Source organism: Calidris pugnax, unplaced genomic scaffold (assembly GCF_001431845.1).
Source record: "Calidris pugnax isolate Ruff unplaced genomic scaffold, ASM143184v1 scaffold141, whole genome shotgun sequence".
Taxonomy (NCBI): domain Eukaryota; kingdom Metazoa; phylum Chordata; class Aves; order Charadriiformes; family Scolopacidae; genus Calidris; species Calidris pugnax.
The window spans coordinates 3,000,097-3,027,600 of record NW_015090902.1 but is presented as its reverse complement, the minus strand read 5'-3'; the positions used below and the strand labels follow the sequence as shown (position 1 = coordinate 3,027,600).

The following is a 27,504-nucleotide window of genomic DNA, read 5'->3' as shown; positions in this document are numbered from 1 at the left end:
TCATGAAAAAGACATACTTTGTGACTGGAAAACATGTTATTTAATTGACAGTTATTCAGTAAGATTATAAATGTTTTTTAAACATTTCATAGAATAACAGGGGTTTCTTTAGCCTCCCAAAAAAAGCAGCAGTCAGGCGAAGTTCAAATTCTGATAATACACAGTGAAATCATTATTGTGCAAGCTTCTCTGGAGATATTCAAACCCACCTAGATGCATTCCTGTCCAACCTGCTCCAGTTGGCAGGGGGGTTGGACTAGAAGGTCTCCGAAGGTTCCTTCCAACCCCTACCATTCTGTGATTCTGTGTATTTCTACCCTTTAGGTGGTTACTGAGTTCTGTCCTTTATACATACTAGAAAATAATACTTTTTGAAAGAAAATACTTATTAAAAGCATTTCCTTATCATTGTTTGGAGCTTTTGAATGCATGTCCCCTGTCATTCCTAGCCCAAGGTTTAAACTGTCTGGCATCAGTACAGCATGGCTCAGTTTTACTCAGGAAACTGCTGTTGCAGTGGGAGAAGTTGACAGCAAAAGCCATGCAAGATAAGAAAAGCAGAACTGCCGGTAGGAGAGTAATTTCTGAGACAAGGATGGTTAGCAACTGAAGGATTTAAGAGCATAAATACTGGCACAGAAAGCAAGTCAGCAGCTTCCAAAGAGTGACGGGGACTGGACCTGACTGATAACTGCCTGATAGCAAGGACTCTTTGGGTGCCTCATTGGGTGTGAGGAGTATATTAACATAGTCTCATAGCTCATTAGTCCTAGCTATCTATTTGTGCATTAGCTAACACACAATCATTTTGTACTCTGAAGCTGTGAGCATCCTGTTTAGATGTAAAGAATTCAAAAGGATCTAGAGAGGAAGGATGACACCTTTATAGAGTGAAATTTAAATTTCGCGTCTCGTGATGTTCAACGCTTTTAAGAGTTGATCAATTTCAAGAAATGAACATGTATTTCACAGCCATTGATCTAATAAATCACAGATGCAAATTAATTATTCATATTTCATATTTCTTGTCAATATCTGTTATCTCAATTGGACAAGCTAAAAAAGTACTTTGGAAAAAAAACAACAGAAGTGGGTCATTGCATTTCCCCAGAGAAAATAAATATAAGAAAATAATCATTTGGTGAAGCAAGTTACCTTCTTACAAAGCCACTTTTTCATACAATATTAAAGAACAGACCAGATTGGAGTGAACAAAGACAAGATTTTAGACTAAGCATCTTCTAGAACTGCAGTGGTGAGGCCCAGGCACTCAGCAATACAGAAAGGGAGCACAGCCACAGACTTGCAGCCTTTAGAGACCAAGTTATTAAAACATAACAAAACAAGCAAAAAGCCCCCAGCAATGATTGACTACTTAGCAAAACAGATTAAATAATTTGGTGTCACAACCTGGGCCCCTTAAGTAGGCTCAGATACAGTTCTAATTTTTTTGGAGACTGATAACAGAGATCTTTTTGCCTTCTGGGTTATTCTATAAAGCTACAAGAAAACTTCTGAAAGAGGATAAACAGTACTTAGAAACAAAAGTACTCAGTGTTTTCTTGTCATTAAATTCCAAGATTGGGCATATCCACTGAGCCTGGTCTTTCTCTAGTACTGTGTGATAGGGATTCTTCATCAAAGAGCTTGGTCTTTCACACTTAACCAAGTATTCCTCAGTAAAAGCTGTTTCTGAAGTATGCTCACAGGTGAAGAATTTCATATTACATTATATATGCACCAGTGCATACATCGTTTATGCATACTTCTGGCTTAGTGTAAAGGCAGCAAATAATTTAACTTCCAGCAGAAACGGCAATATGTTAAGTCTTCAGCTGGAGGACATATGAGATCATTACCTCAGCAGAATATTCATGAACAGAATAGATTTTAAAAACAAAGCAAATTATCCTTGAATATGAGAGGGTATGGACTATTATTATCACCTGTGTTGTCTGGCAATTCATTGTTTCCTTTTAGCTGTAGGTTCTTCAATAGAAAACTAACAACCTGTAGAAAATCAGTGCCTCTTTAGGCAAAATCTCCTCGAAGAGACAGTATCTGCATTTGTAGCAAGCTCCCTGGTGAAATGCCAAAGCTATAGAGGAGAGACCCTCAGCTTAGGAATGCATGTGTAACTTAAACAGTTCGGCTTCTTACTAGCCTTGGGAATGTACAAACTGAGCTCTTATATTGCAACTGACACGGACAATGTTTTCCAGTAGTGTAGAATATACCCACTGGAGAATGCTGTACTGTTGGATTGTCATTCTGCTTGTTCTTCATTTACCTCCATGAGTTACTCATTTCACTGCTAAAACACCTGGATCCAGACTTACATGGATCCAGACTTCTATTGGCTAGAGGGCAAACCATGGATAACTTTTTTGGCCTGTCTTATTGAAAAAAAATCAAGCCACAGAAACACACACCCACCCCCAAACAAAACCAAGAAACCATACTCTCACTGCTTTGAAATATCAAAGGCTGCTCAGCAAGACAGACGCTTGGACAAATCTTGATGCTCTGCTTTTACAATGTACTTGTTAAAATCAGAAATGAAGAGTAGCTTAGATATTACGGTGATAACAATTACACAAAAGTACAGGCAGACAATCTGTCCCACACAACACTTTACCCTGAAGACTGAAATTGTATTTGGCTTCAGTAATTGGCAGTTCTTAGGCTGAGACACTGAAGAATAAGGTTTCTTGCCCTTGTGACTAAACATATATAGCAATCTGAGAACTGGCCAAGACAAGAAAATCCATAGGATAACTGCTATTATAGCAATTAACAGAGCAAAGAAATACAAGGCAGACTTGGCAGAACTTTAAAGGGCACTGGGTACAGCACCAATGAAGTTAACAGAACCAAGGCAATTTATAAAATGTAGATACAGTCTGCTGTAGATATATTGTCTAGGCTGTCTCTTCCTCCTAGCCCATGCTTCGACCATTCTGCAGCAGTTCTGGGACCATGAAATGCAGTTGTTTATGCTCCTTATTTGCAAAAACTATTTTATGAATAAATATTTCATGAGTAAATGTTTTATTGGATTTTATGACAACATTAATTTATGAATAAAATAACTAGTTTTTCAGCAGTTGCTGGAGCACTTGGGTCCATAGCTGTAATATAGACCTGTCACTCATTTCATACTTTTGACAATGAAGTAGAATTCTGCCTAAACAGATGTGAAACATCCATTAGCAGCAAGCACTCTCCAAAGGACACTATTAAAATCAGTGTTGATTCTGTCCTTTTAATTTCCTATATGTTTCTGTCTGCAATTTATATATTTGAGTAGAAAACACCTTTCCATTGCACGACACCCCTGTTACTTTCAAAAAGATGTGCACAGAAAAACAAGCAGTTGCAATGGCATTCTCTTTAAGAGCATCCTGTAGTCATCTTATTATGTTGCTAACTAGAAAACATGAGATAGTTACATGTTAAGCAGAGTGAAATTGGGATTTGAACTTTATATTTCAAATATGCCTATTTCACTATAATTTTATAATATCAATGGCATAAAAAAACCCCATGCCTACTTCAGCCAGATAGCTGAATCATTTGTTGAATTCACTCTTGCAAGACACAAAAAGATTATACATATTAAAGCTCTATGAATGCATTTACCTTGTCTTTGGAGCATAAATTTTCCAAAGTCTTTTCCATGTATATCACCTTGATAGGTAAAAACACCTCTTTCAAGTCCCGATGATACCTAGAATATGATGAAACAGAAAAAAAGATTTCTGAAAAAAATAAGTAAGAAAGTTTAGCCATTTGTTTTCCTGAATTAGAGTAGATTTCTGGAGACCAAATTTTCACTTTTATCCTTTGAAATATTAGCGAATTCTCTATGCTTATACAATATTTATAATTTTAAATTTGCAACAGTATTAAATAAAGTTTCAAAGTAACACCTGGAATGACTTTAAAACATCTGATGTGTAATTCTGGGTTTTAAAGTTCATCAACTGGCATGCACATAATTGAACTAGTATATGGATATAGAAGTCTGCTGAATTCTCAGATTTTAAATTATTTCAGAGACTTCAGAGAAAGCATCATGAGGCACAGAAGAGAACTACAAAGAGTAAAATAGTCTGCTGAATTCTCAGATTTTAAATTATTTTTCAGAGAAAGCATCATGAGGCACAAAAGAGAACTACAAAGAGTAAAATGGCTCTCTTTTTCTTCAAGATTAAATATAATTTTATTGCAATGAACTACTTACCAAACCAAAAAAGACAGTATTTCTAAAGGTAAAATTTTACTCTAGTTTAAGAAAACAGGGCAAAAACATGGCAAAATACACTGATTCACTCCACCTTCCATTTAGTAAACTCAAAATTCTAATGGGAGCGTGATAGACAGAAGTTTGTATATGTATTTTTGAAACGAAAAATAATATGTTTTCTACACTGACATCTAGAGTTCTGTATTCCATATTTGTAATATAAAAAGTCAGATAGAGTTATATAGGAAGTAACAAATTACTTCAAAGTTTAAACTTAGCAAGTTTATCCAAAGTGGTTTGATTACTTACATAACCATCGAGTGCCCAGTTGTCATTTTCAAACTTGCTTACAAAAATGTCACTAGGTCCTTTAATCTGAAAAACTTTCAAGAGCAAATGGGCTTCTTCTTTCTTGTAAACACCTATTAACATAAAGGAGGTAACACATGCCTTTAAAACAATTTTTCAACCAGTTTGTCCAAATATCATTTCAATGCTAAGTGTATCACTTTAGAACTAAAATATTTTGTTGAAAACATTTTTAGTAACAGAATTTTCTATCCTGGAAAAAACAAAATTTAAAGTGCAGTAATAACAGGATCTTATTTTACTCATCTTTTTCCCACATCATATTTGGCAATAGGGTGCAAAGATGGTTTTGTACTGTTTAATTTCATATATAAATAGGAAGTTATATTTGTCTTTTCATACAGTATTTTGATAATCTGAACGCAGAGAGAATTCCTTGCCCGAAATTTCCTTGAACTGGAAAAAATTGGATTACATTACAACAGTATATCGCTATAGTAAATATCAATGGCGCAGTGAAAGAAAATTTGCTGCACCGAAATTCTCTCTGGACTCTTGACCTTAAAATGTACAGATAGCTGATAAGGCTCTTTTCAAATATAACTGTGATCAGAGGCTAAATCAGAACTTCAGAGCCAGATTTGCAGAAAGGAATGCTGATGTTGATTAAAAGGTATGCATAAATTGCTAAGTTATTTAATTATCTATGCCTATTTTATGTTATGCCATTATCAAGACCATATTGTTTTAAAGCAGATATTAATCACTATTGAATAATGGAGCTTTTCAATGGTACAGTTCTTAAATTGCCTACAATACACTTCATCTACCACTTCAATATTACCTGCGAGTTCAACGCACTGATACTATCCAATAGTTCAACATTAAAAAATACAACCTCAATATTTATTTGACATGTAAGGGGAAAAATATTTGGGTGACCACATATAAATTGACTGAAACCGATAGAGACCATTACTTGAGGATATTCCCTTTTGCAAAATAAATAGAAAAAAGATCTTTAATGAAAACCTAAAATTTTTGTTTCTTTTTGTGTTTGGTAGAAAATACAACAAAACTGAACAAATAAATATATTAAAAGAACAGCTTTTTAACACCAAATTCTGAACCTACCTGATAGTTTGAGTTGGATGTTGGATGCCTCAATGAATGTGGCATTCACTTTGCTGCTTGTAGTATTGAACCAATCAACAGTCAGAGTAGCAGGCTGTCTTTTTCCTAAATATTCATAAAACCCTTTCCAGAGTGAATTTATAAAAAACACATCTGAGGGAACTAAATAGAAGTGGGCAAAGGAAAAAGAAAAAGAAAGGAGTAAACTACAATGAAGCAGAAATCTTTCCAGCCATAGTTATACTCTTCATTTTTTCTGTTACAGCATCAATCCCCTGTTCTAAGAGGTATTACAGTAACAATTTTACACCAGTAAAAACGATATATGTAATGACCTTTCCACACAGTTGCCTGTAATATACTGCACCTGTCCATTACAATATATGTTCTTAAATAACCTCACACTTCATAGCTTACGTGTTTCGGTGAATGTCCCCAAGACTATGAAAAATAATGGACTCTTCCCCTAAAGCCTTTTAGCTTTAAGGTATGATTTAAAAAAGAATAATAATATTCTGAAGTCAGCGATTCCTGGAAGGAGACACTGTCTTAGGCCATCCCTTTTGTTTCATGACTCTATTAAAGCAGCACTATGTCTGATTTTCAACTGAGTATCAACTGAATATTTAATTGAATTCGCTGATTTCCAAATACAGTTTAGCACAAGTTTTTTATCAGTCATTTTTAGATTCCACATTTTTTCTCTGTACAATATTACTGCACCTGGGAACAGTGAAGTTGCCAGAGCAGGGAACTTTTTTGGTTTAAAATAAGGGGTTTTCCTCAGAAACTGCAGTTCGAATAATCTGAAGTAAAAAACCTATAAAATGAAGCATGAATTACAGGAAGAAGTATATGTATTTGGGTCACTTATTTGATGCTATTGGTATTTTTCCTTTGTGCAGAAAAAAAAGTTATTTACAGGTCACTAAATATTGTATTTTAAACATTTGGCTAAATCACCAACAGAGTAGAAAAAGTCTCACTTATTCAACAGTATCTGTAATATCAACATTAATTAAAAAGGAAACAGAAAAAAAATATTTTATGAGATGTTCATTTTATGTCAGATACATTTACAGGGTACTACGTGTCTTGAACACTAATTTCTCCCCTGCATGTTGCTATGTTTCTCCCATATAGGTTGTTGTTACGAATGCTGGGGAAGATTTCCTTCAAACATGATGGCCAAGTTAAACAAACAGTTACGTTGGCCAAAAAAAGACCAACCCTCCTCCTGGCCAGGCAGCACACAGTGTTTCCTGGCAGCCTCTCACAAGTGAAAACAGACGTTTTTCCTCTTAGTCCTAAGCTTTTTCTGGCATTACAATTTGAGAAGTAAAGCTTTAAGAATCAAAATAAAATTTAATTTAATAACAATAACTGTTTTTTTTTTTTTTTTGGCATTTTATCAAATTCTGAGCACTTGTAAAGGCAGCTGTCAATATTGAAGGAAATTAACCAGTGTAGATATCTGTGTATCAATTTTGAATAAATTCCATGGATATTTCCTCCTCCACCTAATCACTGATTGCAAAAACAAATGGGAAAGAAACCCAGCTCAATAATACCATATATTTTCAACAAAAAAGTAAGAAAAAGACAGGCAGTACATCTGAAAATCTGATGTCTGATTAGCTGTTGACTGTCTCTAATTATATTATTGCACTTCCCAGTATGCATTTCATAAAGAGGAAGGATAATAACTTCTTCATTGCTTTTTGCCTTCAAATTGTGCAACAGCCACAAGGGAATGTTCAAGCTCAATGAGGCATGATTTGAGCAGATCATTAGTATGTTGTCTGTACTACCACTGGATTACAGGTGAGTGGAGACCCACTGTCTGGCTTTGAGTACAACAGCTTTACTGCTCCCTTTCCAAAGCAAAACTCTGTGAAGGACTGGGATTTTACACAAGGTAACCTCAACTTAATACTAAAAATCTGAAGAATTAGAATTCAATTATTATCTCACAGTCCTTAGAATTCGTATATTTTCTGCAAATATATGAATTCTTTAAAGGGTCTCTCTGACTCTTTTTCCTATATATTTCTCGTTGCTTTGCTACAATACTGACATACAGTATATTTCAAATCTGGTATTTGAAAAATACGTTAAAATTATTTATATTTGTCTTTGCTTTTAATTAAAATTGTTTGTCTGAAGTTATCCTCATGAAGGTGATCAATTAATATTACTGGTATCAACCAGACAAGTACTATGTAAGGCTTTTATAAAGGAACAAACATCATACTTTTTTTGTCAGATTCGACATCTTCAGTATCTAGTTTCTCTAACCACTCTGTCAATAATAGCTGTTAATCTTTGCAAAATAGTACCATTGACTCGGTATTTAGAGACTTTGCACTTGCTGCAGATGGACAGAATCAGCAGGGGAAGAAAATAGCAAAATATATTTCTGCTTCCCCAGTTATGTTTTTGTAAAAGGTTAAGAAAATAGCAAAATATATTTCTGCTTCCCCACTTATGTTTTTGTGAAAGGTTAAAATGCAAGTGTTGCAGCCCCATGGATGCTGCTGAGGAGCTGGAGTGGCTCTGACATCATTCTGCTGAGCCCTTGCAATGTCCCTGCCTTTCCACCCACTGTGGAAAAATGCAGAATGAGAAAAATGAACTGGGTATTATTAGATTAATACTGCACCAACTGCAGATTCTGCTCAGAATGGGACAAACAGGGAAGTCCGTGGCTACTCCTTAAAACAGCTTATGAATTATTTTTGCAGAGATTGTAAAAGCAGTGAGAACCATGGCAACGAGAGTATTCTATTTCTTAAACTTCACATGGGTATTGTGAGAATTCTTCAGTTGCAACTTATATTCAATTACAATTTACAGCACTGTAAAACTGATAGTTACTATTGCTTATAAAAACATTAACTCCAGGGGAAAAAATAGCAATTTAATAAACAATAATAAACATAATTTGTATTCAGCTATCCAAATGTGGGAAATCAGAACATGAATCTCTTCTGTTAAAAAAACTCCAGTTTAGCAATATTAGCCTCATCCTATTTAAAATACAGATAGCAGCAAATGGAATTCTACCAAAAGTCAAGATAACAAGGTAAAGCAAATGCATCAAAGTACAGTGTTCTACAATAAAGAGAATTCACAATTTAAAAAGGCATAATAATAGTTCAGGCTTGACTTTCAAAAACAACTTAAAACATTTCTTTGTTAATTACTGTCATTTGTTACACAGTTTTTGTTCTCTTCTTACCATTAATGGCATTTTCAATCATAACATTTCATTTTTTTAAAAAAATGCCTTCCAAATAATACTTATTTATCAAAACTTGTCCTAAGAAACATGACGTGGTGTGAATTGATACCATTACTCTGCATAGTGAATATATTCAGAGACCTGGTCTGTATTTTAATTTGGCATTGAAAGTTCAAAATCTGTGTAGTAGCAGATTAACGTATATTTTGGTGTTCGGTGAAGTGAATCCTCCAATAAGCGAAGAGTGTATATTAATTATAATGAATGCATATTATATTCTGTTTTATTGTGAGTCTGTAAAAGGAATGCATTTGAGAAGAACTCATTTATGGCTTCACCTGACACTCTCACTAATAAACTCACCAGGAAGGTTAATTATTAGCAGAAATACCTTTTCATCCCATCTACTCTGTAGAGTCCTTCTGTGAACTGCCATGAGCGTGAACCATTAATCTTATTTTCCCTGCAGCTTGCTAAAATTCAGAATACAGAGTTGCAAGCTCATTTATTTGGTGAGAACTCTGCTCATTATTACATAAGTCAGTAAAAAAAATAAATAAGCCTTTTATTTTCTGAAGATGATTGAACCTGAAAAGATCTACATCAAGGACTCTTCAGATGCATTTGCCTATTTTGTCACTGAGAGGAGGAAAAGTTTAACTGCATCATGTTTGTGAGGAGGCACAGGGAAGCAGCAGTAAGGTTTGCGTGCTGCTGGTGGTCAGCACGGCTTGGGAAACCCCACCTTAGAGTACCTTGAGAGTTTCCATCAAGCGAAGGCCATCAAAATGTCCAAAACTGGTTTGGGGTTCTGGGGTTGTGTGTGTGTGTGGTGTCTTACAACATTTGCAATGTAAAGGGCAGAACTTTGACTGAGCCCAACCCCTGCAATTACAGTCTACACTCATTATAAGGCTCTCCATTATAGCAATCTCTCTGATATAAAACTACTTCAAAACTGGCTTTTGCGTATATATGCTTTTCTTTTTGTCTTGACAGGGTTTTTTGTGCAATTCACAAAATTGGTACAATAGAAATTAAAAAAAAGTTTGGAAAAGAATTTCATAGAATAGGTTTTATGTGGAACTAGTTATAGTTATTAAGAAAGACCTCAACATTTATATTCCTTTGAAAAGCAATAAATAACTAAGTTAAATATTGGAAATAGTTTTATTATCCATAACAATCTAGGGTGTAAATCAATTTAATTTATTTAGATCTAAAACTCTTCTTGTATACAAACCTGGAGTTTTAGTTATTGTTTCATTAACTTCTCTCACTCCTTTACCTACAAGTAAAAAGACAAATTATCATTTTCATGAACATATTTGTTGGCTGTTGTCTTTTTTTTTTAATAGAATGTTAAAACAATGCCTGATGGATGAAATCATCACTTATCCAATAGAGTCATATTTAAAACAGAAATAACTGGTCTTGAACATTTTACATGATAAAACCTTACACAAAAACTATCAGAAAATAATTTAGGTTAACAGCATTTTTACTGTGGAAGGTTGTCTGGCTAGCCAAGTATTTCATACATTTAGGCCTAAAATTTTTATATCAGTCCCAGTGCTATAAAAGAGAGCCTTATGGAGGGAACAAATACTATATCTAATTATGGATAATAGTATATTAAATACAGCAAAAATTATGTTAATAAGGATTGACACAATTATGACACAAACCAGCAACAGCAAGATGGCTGGATTAAGATGACAGGATCAGATATCATGGGAAAGGATCACAACTGGTGTCATTTTCTACCTTTCTGGCACACTCAGCAGAGTTATGTGCATTGACCCCAGATCAAGTTCCAGCCTCATATCATTAGCCACTTAAAAAAGGCTGATATTGGGTAGGAAGATTTGGTTTTGCACACTTTTGTTTTTTTCTTTAGGAGTAAAAATTCACTGATTAGACTGAAGAAGTACTAAGAAAGCACAGAAAGCATAGCAAATTATATGTAAAGACTTTAAGCCAATAAAAAAAATAAAAATCCTTCCTTATGGAAATCTTTCCTGTATTATGTCTTTAATTTAAAAAAAAAATAGCAAAAACCATACAAGATCGAGTATCTTAAATTATTACTTATTAGTACCCATGAGAAATCATCCTTTAGGTAACTAGAATAAGAAGATACATTTTTATGTGTAGATCATGTGTCTTGACATCATTGAAACAAAGAAGTCTACCCATACATTAATGAAAAATCAAATATTGTTCAAACATCAAATCTATTTAGCATTCTTTAACATGTTCGAATTAAAAATAATGCTGCAAACACCTTTCCCATGGCATCTGACTATCTTTCCTTTATTCATATTCTAAGTATAAATTTGTTTTATTTTTTCTGAATTGGGAACTTATACCTATTATTATTCATATATAAAGACAAATACAAATCAAGGCCTCATAACGATGTACTTAGAGCTACTCTAGTAAAACTATATGAAATTTACATGGATGTAAATAAAAGTGGAATCTGGTAAGAAGATTTAATTTTTTTTATTATTTTATTGTTGATTTTTATTTTAAAAGATTTTCTTAGACAAAAAGCATACCTGAATGAATCTAAATGCCAAGCTATGAAATACCTTTTTTTGTTCCTAACAGAGAATCATACAGTAAATACTGAATAAATTTAAATACACTTTAAAACTGTGACATAAAGATAAATACAGTTAAAAGTAATACTTTATATTGTTTAGGTGTTGTTTGCTGTTGTTAGGGGTAAATTCATATGTGTGCCAGCGCATTTGCACACACATATCCATGTTTTCCTCCGTGAGATCTAGATGCTGTGTTCACTTCGATTTTTTTAATGTTTCTTTCATAACATAACAGCTGTTGTGTCATATGTGTTTTCAAATAGTAAGTGGAAAAATTAATCCTACTACATAAAATAAAAATGTCAGTGAAAATACAATCCAACCGAGTAGGGCCCAACGTATCACTTGAGTAATGACTTACTTTTACAAATAGGTGATTTTCCTGTCCATTTCATATCTGGTTTACATGTCCGATGCTCTGATCCACCAGCAAGAAAAAATCCCGGCTGACAGGTATACACCAAAGTGTACCCTAAAGTAGGGAGATCTATTGCTTTCACATCTACATGTGCCGGTGTCTCTGGCTGCCTGCAAGCGTGAGCTGCAAAGGGTTTTGTAGAGTTAGAAAAAGTGTTGGTAAACAGTTTCCCTAGGATTAGAGTATGTAATTTGAAATAAATGAACGCCAATTTATTCCTTTCCATTATATAAACTTCAAGCAGCTATTACTTGTAAAAATAACACACTGAGTGTATAATTATATTATTGTGGGAAGATGGAAATGATACTGTTACATATTTTTTAAAAATACACCAAAATTAAAGCATGGTAGCAAAAAGAGTTAAAATGAAGGGAAGCACAGGCCATTGTACGTGGTGCAATGATTGGTTCTGTGAATTATTGCACTGTCAGAGCTTCAAGCATCGCCTCAACTCAGTGCTTTAAAGAGCCTTGAAAATTACAGAGTGCTTATTGTGCTAAATAAATTCATTATAAATTTCAATTGAAATAAAGGTTCCATAGGAAGGCTTTGTCGTAGTACATTGATTATAACAGATATGGTTGCTCAGTATGCTTCTTTCCCTGTGCTCCATGGTGTTCATTTATAACAACCCAAAGATAATTTGAAGTTGGATAAGAATCTAAGGTCATTCTAGTGAATTACTTTTACCTTAGATCAGTGTATTTTAATACAATAGCTATTTGATGCCCTCCACCCCATACAGAAATATAAATACACTAATCATCTGCATACCCATGCATAGCCCAGAAACGATGAATGTTGCTGAGTTCTAGTTTATGATTCACAAAATAATTGCCAACAAAATAGCCCCATGAATACTTCAGGCCACTTTTTGTTCTCTATTAATCCAACACACATACAAAAGCCAGATTAATTTAGAGCAGCTAGTGCAGTGGGTTAATGAGGACAGACTTTTTTGAGTAAAACTGAGTTCACATGAACTTAATGAGAAAAAAAAAAAAAAAATCTGAAAAACTTTACTTCGAAATAATATCCCAAATACATCTCTGGTCTTAGAATTGGAAATAAAAAACATTTTAAAACGCTGTTTTAAATAAATTTTACTTTTTGGTAGCATATAATTTACTATGAATTACCGTATGCATCACTTTGTAACTCTTTTAAAATTGCACAATATTCTAACTCATCAGAAAAGGAACCAGACTTACGAATGCATTCAGACTGTATGCCACTCCAAGTTAAGTTAGCAAGACAAGAACGGGTGGTAGATCCCTGAATATGATAACCTTTTCTGCATCTGAAATAGACTGTACTCCCAACCTAAAGATCAAACCAGAATGTTAGATAAAAGCAGTATCCATCACGTGTAGTCATACATCAAAACAGCAATAAGTTACTTGAGTGATTTTTTCAAAAATAAAATGTCCTATTTTTACAGTTACTAGAGTTAAACCTTTTTTTTTAATGAGATGAAAAGTTTGAGCAATTGATCTTTTGTAACCTTATTTGAAAGCAATAAGTGGAAACATATTGACAAGGCTGTGTACAGGGAAAAGAAAGACAGTCATACATTTCAGCTTATTAGTTTGTCAGTGCGACAGAAGCAAACTAAATGATGTCTCTCTTTCCTGTACATCACTGCATATATTTCAATAGAACTTGACTGTAAGGTCTGTTTCAAAGGTTCCTCATTGTGTGACTTGACTAAGAATGTTTATTAGAGCAAAAATAAAAAAAATTATGAAGAACTCTTCCTGCAGTCTACAAATCTATCTATTTGTACTACAAACCAGAAATAAATTCACTAGACAAAACTCCAGGCCACAGTTCCTTACACTGAATTTTTTACTATAAACTACCTAAGTTTTACTTAAGATTTTCAACTAGCAGAGTGATGTTATGGAAAGCGTTCCTTTGGTGAACTGCGATATGATCTTTCTCATAAGGAAAGGTAAAGTAACTGAGAAAAATCTTCAGACTTCTGCTGAGAGAAAAAAAGCATGAAAACTGGATACAAAATAGAAAGTGATGAAGAATTTTCAAAACACGTGAGACAGAGATTGTGTGGAAAGTTCTAGAAAAATGGACTTGATAGTATTGACAAAAGTAACCAGAATACAAGTCCAGCTCAAGATATTTAAGGATGTGGGGCTGACCAGTAATGCATTGCTTTCGTTCTGGATAAAACATCTTGGCAATAAATATGATCAGATGAAATGGAAAAAAAAAAACCCACAAAAATTAATCCTATCTGAAATCGTACAACTTATTAATAAGGACAATGCAAGTAAGTTGCAAATGAGCATTGATCAATGCATATTAATAAAATACCTTGCAGGTATATAAGCACAGGTAGCTCTACACTGCAGATTTCATAGAATGACTTCAAAGAACATTATAAATGGGCATTTATCTTCAGGAGTGCCTACCCGTTAACTATATACTCCGTTACAGAAAAACTGATTATCATGATAGATGTTCAGCAAATGCAACACCAGTTCTTCCTGAAGTGGCTTGGAAAATTCACTGGTACTTTTAAAGGTTGAATTACTGATATGGCTTTGTAGACTTATCTATTTGTAACTATTTTTAAACTTATCTATCTCTTTATCTTGCCAAGGACACACAGCATGTCTGTAGCAGAGACCAGAACAGGGTGTAGCTGGTCTTGAGTCCAAGTCATCTTCTTTCTTGTGAAATTGCCAATCTTGGTATCAGTAAGTAATAATGAGCTGCAAATATCTCCTCACTGATCCAAAAGATCAAACAAAAAAATAACGTCTAGGTTCAAGGTAGTTACAGAGGTATATTTCTTTCTCATGTTACAGGTAAAACTAAAAATAAAAGAAGTGCACTCTTTGTAGAATACTTGGATGGAAAACATCAGTCATATGTAACAAGCACAGCATAGTGAAGCATAAAAGGCACAAAAGGAATGGGGCAAGATTGGATGCTGGTAGATAGTAAAACCCTTCAAAGATCTGCTGCCTGCCATCCTTCCTTTCTGTAATGAGGAAAGACTGTTAAAAGCTGGTTTGTAGAAGATTGGCTAAGTCGTACAAACAGAAGCTTCCCACATGTCTGATAAAGCAATGCCAGCCAGCTCCAAGAAAAACCCACCGCTGGCCAAGGGCAAGGCAACCAGCAGCAGCGGTAATGCCTCCATGACAACATAGCTAAGGAGGGGGAAAAGCTGCAGCAGTCAGGAGGATTGAGAATCCGTGAGAGAAAGAGCTCTGCAGACAGCAAGGTCAGTGAAGAAGGAGCAGGAGGAGATCAAATTAGGTGGAAAGATAATAGAGTTGTTTTTGAAGAGATGATGGGGACAGGTATGGTGTCAAGATGAGACAACAGACAGAAAAGCAACTGCGCCTTTTACTAGAAGAATCCCCTTAGGGGTGAGGCCACAAGATGTGGCCTGGGGAGAAGCGCCTTGGCATCTGTGAGCCAGGCAGAAGGTGGTGAAGAAAAGAGCTGACAGCCACAACAGTGAGAGACAGCACAACTGCAGGAGAGGGAGGGAACCAATGACCAGAGGAACTTGCAGAAAGGACTTTCTGAAAAACAGTTCTACTAACTTGACGGTAATGCCACGTGGCACACTGCTCTAGAAATAAGCAGGAAACCCAAACAACGTATCTTAGATTCTAATCTCAAATACTTCTATCTGAAGAATCTATTCACATGAGGTTAATCCATCTGTATAATGACTGCTGATTGGTCATTGCTGCATCTACTTTTATTTCCTCAATCACTTTTCTGACTGTCGCTTGGTAAACTAATAACCTGTGAGGAATTTGGAAATTATAGAAAGGACATTCATCACAGAGAACCTGGATTCAACACATAGAACAATTTTATCTTCTCTGAATAAAATGTAACATGAATTGCTAATACAGCAAAGCCACTTGCTGACTCTTTTTGTCAAGGACTACATGGCCTTTGGATCAGACAGGTTTTTGGTTGTTAGGTATTTACTGACTATTCATCAATGTATGAAAGAATTATGATCATAAAGCAAAGTAATTATATCATGTCATATCATATTAGGTAATCAATTTAAAAATAGTCCTGCCTACTGAAGTCTACTAAAGGACTGAACACATGATATATTGCAAGGTTAAAATTTCTTTCTTTAAACTATATGTTCAAAAAAAAGAAAAAAAAAGCTTGGAATGAAGCATGAGTTTATATTAAAAAGGAGCAGAAATTTCCTAACGTTTACATCAGACATTTAAGCCTGAAGATAATTAAATATATCTGCAATTATTAAATGGGTCTTCATTTTTTAAAGCTAATAAATAAAAGAAAGAATTACCTCATAACCTCTGGAGCTGTTTTGTATTCCAAAATGTGGAGTACCAGGGTCAGTACATGTATTGTGAGCTGGATCTAACATAAAATGTGAAACACGACAGATATTATTATGGTATGAAAAGAATACTCTAAAGCTGTTTGCAAATATTAAGTCATTTCATCAATGTCTAGTGATGACAAAAATTGAATTTTTAATGGAATGTGTGTATTTCTACATATTACACTTGTTTTCCAATTACATTTCCAAGATAGATCACAGTGCTTTGTTTCAGTACATTGCTATCATTTCAGGAGATTTTTTGAGGGTATTTTTGGCAGTGTAGACTTTAGAGTTAAGATTGCATTAATTTTTGCTAAGCTTATCCTTTTGAATCTTTTTGAATACAAAGTATATTTACAATGCAGATGGAACATACAGGGAAATATTTTTTTTTTCTTTCCCAATGAACAGCTTAATGATTAGGTTAGATTTCTAAAAAATAACCCAGAACCCCAAGAAACCCCAGACCCAAACCACCTGGTTTTTATAGCAACTAAAATACTTAATTTTTTGATGGATTTTTTTCTCTGTGGGCAAGAAAAAAAAAAACAAAAACAAATGCACTACTACCTCAGTTGTTGCTGGAGAGTGAAAAGACAGTCCCCTCACAAAAAAAAAAAAAAGTGTGCCAACAGAGTAAAACTAAGTATTTGATGATCAGTTTCATTAGTGTGATTTAAAGCAGCCTGAAACTATTTTTGATTCAACAATTCCCACTTCACTTTCTGATGGTGCATTTGCTTTGGGGTTGCTCCACTCCAAAGTCACATCCACCAGGTAGACAGGACAGGGCTTGATCCAATGGATCTTTCTGTACTACAAGACTCCCTCTTACCAACCGAGTCTGCTTTTGTGCTGATACTGCATTACAAAGAATAAAACTTGGGACTATATTTAATCTGGAACCTTTTTTAGTTTTCTGTAGAGCAAAAATTTAACTTACCACATACAATAATGTGATATGTCATTTCACTCTCGGTCAGCTGAACAATTCAAATGGACTAATATCTACCTAATAAGGCTTCAAAAGTTAGGTGGATGGTGACCTAATATGTGAGAATAAAACCCAAACATGCTCCTGACCTTGAGCTCCTTAAACAGCTCAAGAACTTTTTACAAATTATCATCAGCTGGAATGCCATTGCTAATAATAAACACATGAAGCTGCATCGATTTTTTTAAGATATGTCTCATCTGAAGAAACAGTGGGGAAAAAAGGACAACTTCTCAAGGTATTTTAAGGAAATTATAAATATCCAGAAACAGAAAAGCCTGCCATAATTTGCTATCTTATGGTACTTCCAGGCATATTTCTAGATATTGTTCACTGATCTTAATTTTCAAATTGCTTAACAATGGTATCTGTAAATATTTTACATGGTCTAATATTTTGCTTTTATGATAACAAAAACCCTATGATTTAAAACAAAAGCTTATGAGCCTGATGCAGTATTTTCCATGTACTTTTATATTATGCTATATAAAATAGAAATAGAAATGTCATTACAACATTTTCAAATTTGATTCTTCACAACAGATATGAGTTTTAGCTTTTGTAAACCTTCTTGCCTCTGTTACAAAACACAGGTGTAAGATGGATTGCTCAGTTCATAAAAACTAACAACAGCAGAAGTTTTGAATTCCTATAAAAAATTGTATTGAGTGTTAATGTCTTAATTTACAAATACTGGCTGTTTTCAACAATCATCCTTGCACATTTTCCTAGATTCCCCCCCAGCTCTTCCACATAGCCAATATCAGAGTCACAGCAAAATGTATAAATGGGCTAGAGTCTACATCTGAATGTATTTGTTTGGAAATATCAAAGAGGATTTTTCTATTATAACACCAAAATCATTTTCTCTGGCAAGTCACTGCAAGTTGGATCAAATGCGGATGTCAGTGGGAGCTACAGGTGTCCAGTATTTCTCTCAGTTTGTCTGATTATGCAACAGGCGAAAAGCCTCTCAGTTGTACATCAGTCAATGAGAAACTGATAATACTTGGCAGCTTATCAGAATTTCAAAAGATCAGCCCCAGCACGCTTCATCTTTTTGAACTGTACAAGCCACTTTCACAAAGTCCGAAAAGCTTTTTGATTTAGGATTGATCATGACAAATGCCTTTAACTCTCCAGTGATAGAATCTGGTCTTTAATCTGCCAAAGTCTTCTGTGTATCTAAAAGATTCTAAAAATAGATGGAACAAATTTATGCGCTTACACTTATTGACATTCTGCATTTCCAGCAGATGAGCAATCATGTAAATTTACAAATGACTTCATATGTGATTGTGTTTATCCTAAAATTTTTATACTCAAAATATAACCCTATTCATCTAGTTCTTTTTATATTACACAGACGTTTTCTATATTTGGAAAGCTAATTTCTAGTTTTCCCAGAATCACTGAATGGTTAGAGTTGGACAGGACCTTAAAGACCATCTAGTTCCAACCCGCCTGCCATGGGCAGGGACACCTCCCACCAGACCAGGTTGCTCAAAGCCCCATCCAGCCTGGCCTTGAACACTTCCAGGGACGGGGCATCCACAACTTCTCTGGGCAACCTGCTCCAGTGTCTCTTCCTAATATCTAATCTAAATCTCCCCTATTTCCGTTTCTAACTGTTACCCCTCATCCTACCACTACACTGCCTGACAAAAAGCACTCCCCATTTTTTGTGTAGGCCACCTTTAAGTACTGGAAGGCTGCTATAAGTTCTCCCTGGAGCCTTCTCTTCTCCAGGCTGAACAGCCCCAACTCTCTCAGCCTGTCTTCATAGGAGAGGTGCTCCAGCCCTCTGATCATCTTCCTGGCCCTTCTCTGGACTTGCTCCAAGAGACCCATGTCCTTCTTATGTTGGGGGCCCCAGAGCTGGACACAGTACTCCCCGTGAGGTCTCATCAGAGCAGAATAGAGGGGCAGAATCACCTCCCTCAACCTGCTGGCCACTATTTACAGTAGTGTAAGAGTTTATCAAGAATATTCTCAGTAGAAACAGCATAAATAGTGGTAGTTATTACCAATGCATGTTGGCTGAATTCCACTCCAAGTACCATCTGCTTGACAGAATCTTCTTGAAGAGCCTATCAGAATAAAAGGGGGTCTGCACTGAAAGCTAACTTCAGATCTGTAGGTGAAACTTTTTCCATTGAGGCGTCCTTCTGCTGGAGTACCAGGATCACCACAAAACACAGCTAATACATAAAAAAAAAAAGAGAGGAAAAAAACAGTTACTAAAAACTGCACATGCTTCAATGAAGTATTCAATGGTTTTTTTATGTGCAAGCCAGGTGTACTGAATCTGAGTGCAAAAGTTATATTCATTTATCTGTGTAGGATTGTAGCTCAGACAAATTCTTGACAGCAATTTAAAATTAATTGTCACTGTTATAGTCACTATACGCATAAAACTTAACCTGGAAAAATCGACCTTTTAATTGAGACACTTAAATTCTGATTAGATTTGGATGACAAAGTAATTACAAAGTAGACAACGTTATATTGTAATGCTTCAAAATGTATCCAGTTTTCACATCAGTCACCCTCAGATGAGTAGGCTGGAAATTTTTGCTCTAATTAAGTAAAAGGAGAAATGTTTGCCATAGTCCTGACAAGATTTCAAGCACCTAGAGGAGTTGACAGATTTAGAAGAAGCTTAATAAAAAATACAAACAAGATATGAGGGTATGTACTTGTCTCCAGGAAAGAAAAAAGAATTTAGAAAGGAGAACAAGACTATGAACTTAAGGGTTAGGATCTTTGTTTTCACCTGCTAATGGAAATGGAAAAATGGAAGAAAAAAGGAAAAGTATAAGGGAAAATTTTAATCATGCTTGCTACAAGTCAAATTCAGAACATTCAAAAATATTTTTAGTAAGGCAAATGGTGATGGGTCCGATTAGGTAATAAGAGATAGAGGTGACTTTTGGGGAAAGGAAGAAGACCATGACCTTAAATGGGCATAACCACTCAATTTCATAACGAGGTATGCTTTTTGGAAGAAGAAGGGAGAAATCTGCAGTAGTCTATATACTACCTGATCTAGCTGAGTCCTTTTTAAACTGAGAGAAATTGACAGTAGCTGGAGACAACTGATTGAAGACCAAGACAACTGGTTGTATTTTCAGTGAAGCCCAACACAACTGTACCCTTAAAACTTACGCAAACATTGTGGGATGTCTCCTCGCCAAATTCCTCGGCCCTCGCAGGAGAGAATAGCTGTGTTGGACAGCTGATAGCCTTCTGCACAGCTGTAACTCACACTGGCACCCCAGCGGTAATCGGATCCTTCCACCTTCCCATAGAGTACTGGGGGAGGGGGACCACAGGTAATAGCTGTGTCACAAAAAGAAGAGGTAATAATTTCAAGACTTTGTAGGGTTCAGGAGAAGGCAACATAATATTTACTCATACTTTTGAAAGCCTCACCCCTGCTATGACCTTTACACTAGCACTTGTAACTAGCTATTTGTGAAGCATCTTTTTGGCTGTTTTTGATGACTACAGTACTGCAACAAGGGAAACTTTTATAGGAAGTTTGATTTACGGGATCCCTTTACAGAATTTTGACCATCTAATCCAAGATAAAAGGGCCCAAAAAAGAAAATGGGTACTTCATTTCTAGCATTTCAAACTGAGCATTCTGATAATCTTCATTGCAGAGTGATTTGTTTCTACTGTAGTCATTAATGTTGCTATTTGAATTGATATTATACCACAGCACATGTACAAAATAAATACAAATTTTACACAAATTCTTACCTAAATGTTTTATTTGCATGTTAATTGTTCCAGAGAATGTTTTCACAATTTTTTATAGATAATGACACTAATAAGTGAATTTCATGTGTAGTATCAGAACAGTATTTGTAAACTATATAAGTTCAGAAGCACACCTTTGCAAGTTGGTTTACTCTGGTTCCAAGTGCTGTCTTTTATACAACGCATGGTAGATGAACCGGCAGGCTCCATCAAGTATCCTGGATTGCACTGATAGCTGACTGTCTTATTAAAAGTAAAATCATTTCCAAACTGAATGCCATTTGCTAATGCACCTGGATCTCCACAGCTGATCACTAGCGAGGAAAAGAAGAAAAGGGATTCTTTTGTCAATAAACATGTAATGAAATATTGAACTATGTATAGCTACGAACCTTTGTTTTAGTGTCCAAAAGAAGAAGAAAATTGTTCAATGTATTTCACACAAAATAAAAAAAATGCAACTTTAATTTTTAGCTAAAAAGTCATATTTTTGAGGCATTGCAATAGCGTGGGCCAAGCATTATGTTCCTGATGTACACTAGCTTAAGGTGGTATGCTCTACTGCTACTGCAGATTGTTATGTTGGTGGTAGTTTTACCAAGACTTTTCCTTTCTTCATACTGACATCTTTATCAAGTTATGCCTAATGTTGATGGTGTAATGCAATTATTTTATTTTCCCTATCAGTGTACTGATGTACTGTGGGTCTGGCCTGGTTATTGAGGCCACTGGCCCTGCTGGCCCTGTAGCATCCCTCTCCTCCTGCTCACTTTCCCTGAGGAAGTAGTCCAATCTCACTGCTCCCTGATTCGTAGCAGAATGGTTATCAGTCAGATCGGACTCATTTGGCTCACACTAAAAACTGTAATGTATCCAATTAAGTAAAATCTGATTTAGAACTACCAGAACATCATCCTTTGTACATAAGCCACATAATAATTAAAAAAAAAAAAGAAAAAAAGAAAAAAAAGTAAAGGAAACTTTAGAGGAACACCTGTTCCTAGCAATAATGTTATATTTTCAATGTTGACATTCATGAGGTAAACAAATACAGAAAAGTTACCTATGTATCCATCTTAAAAAGATACTTCTATCTAGAATGTATTAAAGGGACATGCACCTTTAAATACATAAGATATTCATGCGTTATAATATAGATGAATTAGGAAAAACTGTATTATTTTACCTAACAAAATAATAATTTTCAGTGGGAAGGCTCAATGACTTTCTACTTTAAAGATTTAGAGGAAGAAACTTTATTTCTGACCTGTGCAGTCTGGAGCAGTGCCGGTCCATGTCCCGTTAGCAGTACAATGTCTAGTAGTTAGCCCTGAAGTTTTGTAACCTTCCCAGCAGGCATAAATGACTGAACTGGAGAATAATATTCCATCCGTGTACACTATCATACCATTGGCTGGGGTGCCAGGATTCCCACAAGACACAGCTGTGAAGAAAAGGTTAAGAAAAATCATATCGTATATCAATATTTCCATGATAGGTGACTAACTGAAAAAAAAAAAAATAGGTCAATAGCCCAACTTTTAAAAAAGCTATAGCAAGTTTTACTAAGAAAATGTTTAATAGGTATATTCTTGAGTTAATTACTTATTTCTCTTTGTTAATATGATCACTTTACTTGCATTTATTTTGTTTCTTTTTTTTTCAATTGCTGTTTCAGGTAGTTTGCACTGCTTGTTCCACTCCACCCAATAGGGCCACTGGAGAGAAGAAAGCTCATTCGGGACTTTCTGACAGACCTGTGCTTCTGTTTTGTCTTTTGGCACATTTTTCTATTCTCTTTCTGTTTACCAGTATCTTCTCTTTCAGTTACAAACATGCATAAATAGCAAATTTCTGTCCATTTCTTTTTTGAATGGAGAAAAGAACAGGCATTCTGTATTGGCCTCCATATATTTTTTGGCATCTGTAGCTACACAAAAAGGCAATGATTGTGTTTCAGTTTCATACACGTGAGATTTGACAGTGGTTTACTCCAATTACACATTGTTTTTTTGGGAGGGTTTAGTTTTCTATAAAATAGCCTTTACACTAAGAATAACTACTCTACTTATTTATTTTACTTATTACATTTCTCATATTTACTTAATTCAATGTATTGCATCTTCCTATTTAAGTGAGTCACAGAATCAAAGAATCACAGAACGGTTGAGACTGGAAGGGACCTCTGGAGGTAATCTGGCCAAGCAGAGCCACTGAGAGCCTGTTGCCCAGGGCCATATCCAGATGGTTTTTGACTCTCTCCACAGATGGAGACTCCACCACCTCTCTGGGCCACACGTGCCAGCGCTCAGCCAGCCTCACTGTAAAAAAAAAATGTTTTCTGATGTTCAGACAGATCTCCTGTGTTCCACTTTGCACCCATTGCCTCTTGTTCTCTCACTCAGAGTCACTGAAAAGAGCCCAGCTCCATGTTCTCTGCATTCTGCCTTCAGATATTTATGTATGTTGATAAAATGTACTCTGAGCCTTCTCTTCCCTAAGCTGGACAGCCCCAGTTCTTTCAGCCTTTCCTCAGGGGAGGGATGTTTTAGTCCCTTCATCGTGTTAATTGTCCTTTGCTGGCCTCTATCCAGTATTCCAGTGAAAAGGTATTCTCCTAATCTCATTCTTATTTATACGAAACAGGAAACAATTGAAGGAGAACAGAAAAATAAACCAAAGGGGCTTTTTTCTTTGCGGGATTTTTTTTCTGAAAACAGAAGGTTAAAGTAAAAAGATAAAGAAAAAACAGTGGTATTTCAAACACCACTAATTGACACTGAGTGCTGTTGTCCTACAATACTTAATATCTTCATGCAAGGGAAGAAGAAAGGACATTGCAAAACATCAATTTTCTGCTGAAAATACAGATCCTGTGTCCACTGCCATTTTCATACAGTTATGGTGATATTCACTGACAGAAGATTAAACTGGGCTGAAGAATACTGCAAAAGAACAATTGTTAGATGAGGATATAGTGATAAAATCCCCAGGTGAAAAAACATAATAAATTTATTAAAAATATTTTGTCCTATCTTCCATTTTATCCTTTAGTATACCAGAAAACTGATAGTACAGAATCTATGAACTCCAATGAGCTAGATAAAATAACTTTTCAAACATTCCTGGAAAACAAGTAATTTTAAAATTAAATCTAAAGTCTTCCATTACTGCTTTACAATTCTGACAGTGCATAAAAAGTATAAAATTCATTATGTTCTTATATTCTTATTCTAAAATGTGATTTCTAGAAATATTCTCTGTTGCATTTCTTCTGAAAGAACTAGCATAAAAACAATACATCTCACAAAAAATTAATTTAAATTATGTGGAGAAATATACATTAATTTATACTTAGTTAAGAATACCATGTTACTGTGTCATTTGTTCAGTCCTTGATGAATAGATATTAAGTAAAAAGATAAGATGAAAACATTACATTATTAGTATCTGGATGACAGATTTATTTATCACTCCATTTTCATATTTTCAATCAGAAGCATTTGTATAATTTTACATCTAACTTAGGTATTTATTCTCTATTTTCAGGCCTAATATTCATTTAACTAGATTTATTTTCTGACAATCTTCTTATAAATATATATTCCAAAAATTTATCAGTTTGCATTCAGGGTTTCAAGCAAAACATGAACTGCTTGCAAATCTTTTTTATATCAAAGGTCTACAGAGCAATATGAAAGCATATTTCTGTCATGGCATTTCTTTTTAATTAAAGAATAAAATGTCATTCAATAGTGTCATAAATGCCAATGGTATCAATACCTACCGTCACACACAGGCTGTATACCTGACCAGGAACCATTAAGCAGGCACGTTCGTTCTGCAGACCCTCTCAACTGATAACCCATTTCACATGAGAAACGTAGTAGACTTTTTATTTTGAACTCATCCCCTAGTCTAGACCCATGAGCTGGTACTCCTGGATCATCGCAATAGCCAGGATTATTTCCTGTAACACACAACAGAGCAGAATTATTGGCAGAGACATTATGTGCAGGTGTAGTGGCAGTGAAGATGCTCTCTTGTGAATAGTACTACTAACTGCATTGTTTCTGTTACAATTAATCACTTTTCTTTCAGTACAAGGGCATGAAACTGAAGCCAAAGATGAAAATAACAAGTCTTTTTCAGCCTACTTCTTATCTCGGACCATTACAGACTTCAACATAGAATTTGACATAAATAAAAGATAGAAAATTATTTTGAATGCAGAAAGCACCCTGTCATTTTAACAAATTTGTTGTCTTTTTGACATAAATAAAGGTTTCTACACATTGTATGTTATTGTTCAACTTCTCTGCTAGCAACAACTTGTAATAACAAAAATTAGATAACAGCAAGATTGAAAGGAACCATATTCAAGTTTCTTAAGACACATATTTGAAATACATATATCCACTGAAAAGACTAAATGGTACCTGGCCCTCTGTGGCTGTCAAGAATGGAAACAACACCTCAATTTTTCCTATACTTAAAATTCCTATGCAAGTATTGGTTAGAATGTTAGAAGAGAAAGAAGGTGCTGCAAAACACACTTTTCAAACATGTCCTCATAGGTCCGATGAGCCAGTCAACTGCCTTATCAGATAAAGTGGCTGCTACTGGAAATGCTATCCAAGATGGTAAAGGAGGTATGGTCTCAGTATCAAAAATTCATTATAAATTTTGACATAAAACTGTATCTCTTCTAAATCCCTCTGCATCTAAATTGTGATTCATAATAACATTGTCCTTTGTTCTCCATTTTTCAGTTATACATCTAGACTAAATTTCTATTAAAACTGTTGTTTAGGTTTTTTTCAAAATATGCATAAGTAATTCCATAGGTTGAAGTCTGAATCTTCTGACATAGCTTTTTCATCATAGGTACACCTCTTGGATGAATTTGATTTTGATTTTATCAAATCCTGAACAAAGGAATAACAATAGCAAAACATTGAAAAAACTTTTACTTCTATTTTAGAAATGAATACTTTCTAAAGTCAGAAAGTATGATTACATGTGCGGCGTGAGATTTTCAGCAGAGCAAGTTTGAGACACACACTTGTGGCCTATGATTGTGTCTGCTTTGTTTAGTCCTAGCTTCTTCTAGAATATATTCTCCTTGCCACCCCTGCCCTACAGCATCTGGACTTGGATTTCCTTGTCTAAGTGCATGCTTGTAAACAGTGTGAGTGTCTCAAAGCCAGCCAGTATATTTTGTCCACATCTATACTTTTAAACTCACTCTCCAAAACAGGGTGGCTGTATCCAAAGTGGCTGTTGAGAAGGATGCCCAGTACATACTAACTTGCAAAGCATTTGTGCCTTGTTTGTTTTTCAAAAAAATTATGTAATGTTTTATGGCTTCTCCTAAATTTGTATAGTTAGTCTAGCAGAGATTAAACTGTTTCTGTGCTTCCTGACAGCACCAAGAGGTTCATGGTATTTTCACATTGTGGCATTAATAAAGAATATTTCTTTAAGTGAAAAGCGGAACATAATGTTTGAAGTTTACCATGTTGTACCTTTGCTGTGTTTTTTTAATCAACATTTTCCTACGTGACAACCTTTCTTTACACAAAACAATGTTCATAAAAACAAAATTTAATACTTGCATCCTTTTTAAGCAGAACACTGCCAGGTGTTGGTGGCTTCTATATTCTGCAGTACACGACTATAGCATCTAGCTAAGGAGTAAACTTACAAAGTGATGACAAAGAGAAGAAGACAACATATGAGAATATTTTAATAAATGGCTGTAATTCAGCTGAGTGGCTATTGGTGAAATTAAAATATACTTGGAAAAAAAACCAAACCAAATATCTGACTGTAGTTAAAAATTGCTTGAGAATAGCCTTATACATGTGACACAAGTTGACATTCAGATGATGGTTGGTACAAGTACCTGAACAGTGAGGGAGAGTCCCACTCCAGTGGCTGTCTTCTTGGCACTCCCTAGTAGAATTTCCTATGAGCCTTCGACCCGCTGTACAAGAATAGTGAACTATGGAGCCATATGTAAATTTTTCTCCTGAAAGGACTGCATTGGCAGGTACCCCAGGATGTCCACAAGAAATGACTAACAGAGGAAAGAGCACAATATTATAAGATATTTTCATGGCACTTATTATAACCTTTACATATAAGGCTGCTTACACAGAACACAAACTCCTTCATATCTTCAGTTTTTCTGTTGCTAGAGATAATTTACTGGTCATTTGTTAAGATTAAACATAAAAATACATGTCAGACAAACCCATCCAGTTAAGCCTTTCCCTGAAAAATATACTAAACTCTTTTTCCTCATTCATTTCCATTCACTGTCCTTCCCTACACATTATTTCTGTTAAGTCTGGGAAAGAAGGAACCAAATAAGGATAATGTTGCAATGTCCTTATATATTACAGATA

General features: G+C 35.0%; 1 protein-coding gene across 2 annotated transcripts in view; it reads right to left on the bottom strand.

The window, feature by feature from the left end:
- The window catches only part of CSMD1 (CUB and Sushi multiple domains 1), a 1,104,383-nt gene that overhangs the window by 9,081 nt on the left and 1,067,798 nt on the right, over positions 1 to 27,504 (bottom strand). The window contains exons 56-68 of one of the 2 annotated variants that reach the window (XM_014948981.1): positions 27,000 to 27,173; positions 24,879 to 25,061; positions 22,359 to 22,535; positions 21,226 to 21,405; positions 20,492 to 20,665; positions 19,351 to 19,524; positions 16,291 to 16,364; positions 13,181 to 13,292; positions 11,910 to 12,089; positions 10,180 to 10,224; positions 5,693 to 5,854; positions 4,559 to 4,671; positions 3,643 to 3,730 (exon numbers count right to left, since the gene is read on the bottom strand). In XM_014948981.1, coding sequence (XP_014804467.1) covers positions 3,643 to 3,730; positions 4,559 to 4,671; positions 5,693 to 5,854; positions 10,180 to 10,224; positions 11,910 to 12,089; positions 13,181 to 13,292; positions 16,291 to 16,364; positions 19,351 to 19,524; positions 20,492 to 20,665; positions 21,226 to 21,405; positions 22,359 to 22,535; positions 24,879 to 25,061; positions 27,000 to 27,173 — 1,836 coding nt within the window. The remainder of the gene's footprint in view (positions 1 to 3,642; positions 3,731 to 4,558; positions 4,672 to 5,692; positions 5,855 to 10,179; positions 10,225 to 11,909; positions 12,090 to 13,180; positions 13,293 to 16,290; positions 16,365 to 19,350; positions 19,525 to 20,491; positions 20,666 to 21,225; positions 21,406 to 22,358; positions 22,536 to 24,878; positions 25,062 to 26,999; positions 27,174 to 27,504) is intronic. The other variant, XM_014948982.1, reaches the window with a different exon arrangement.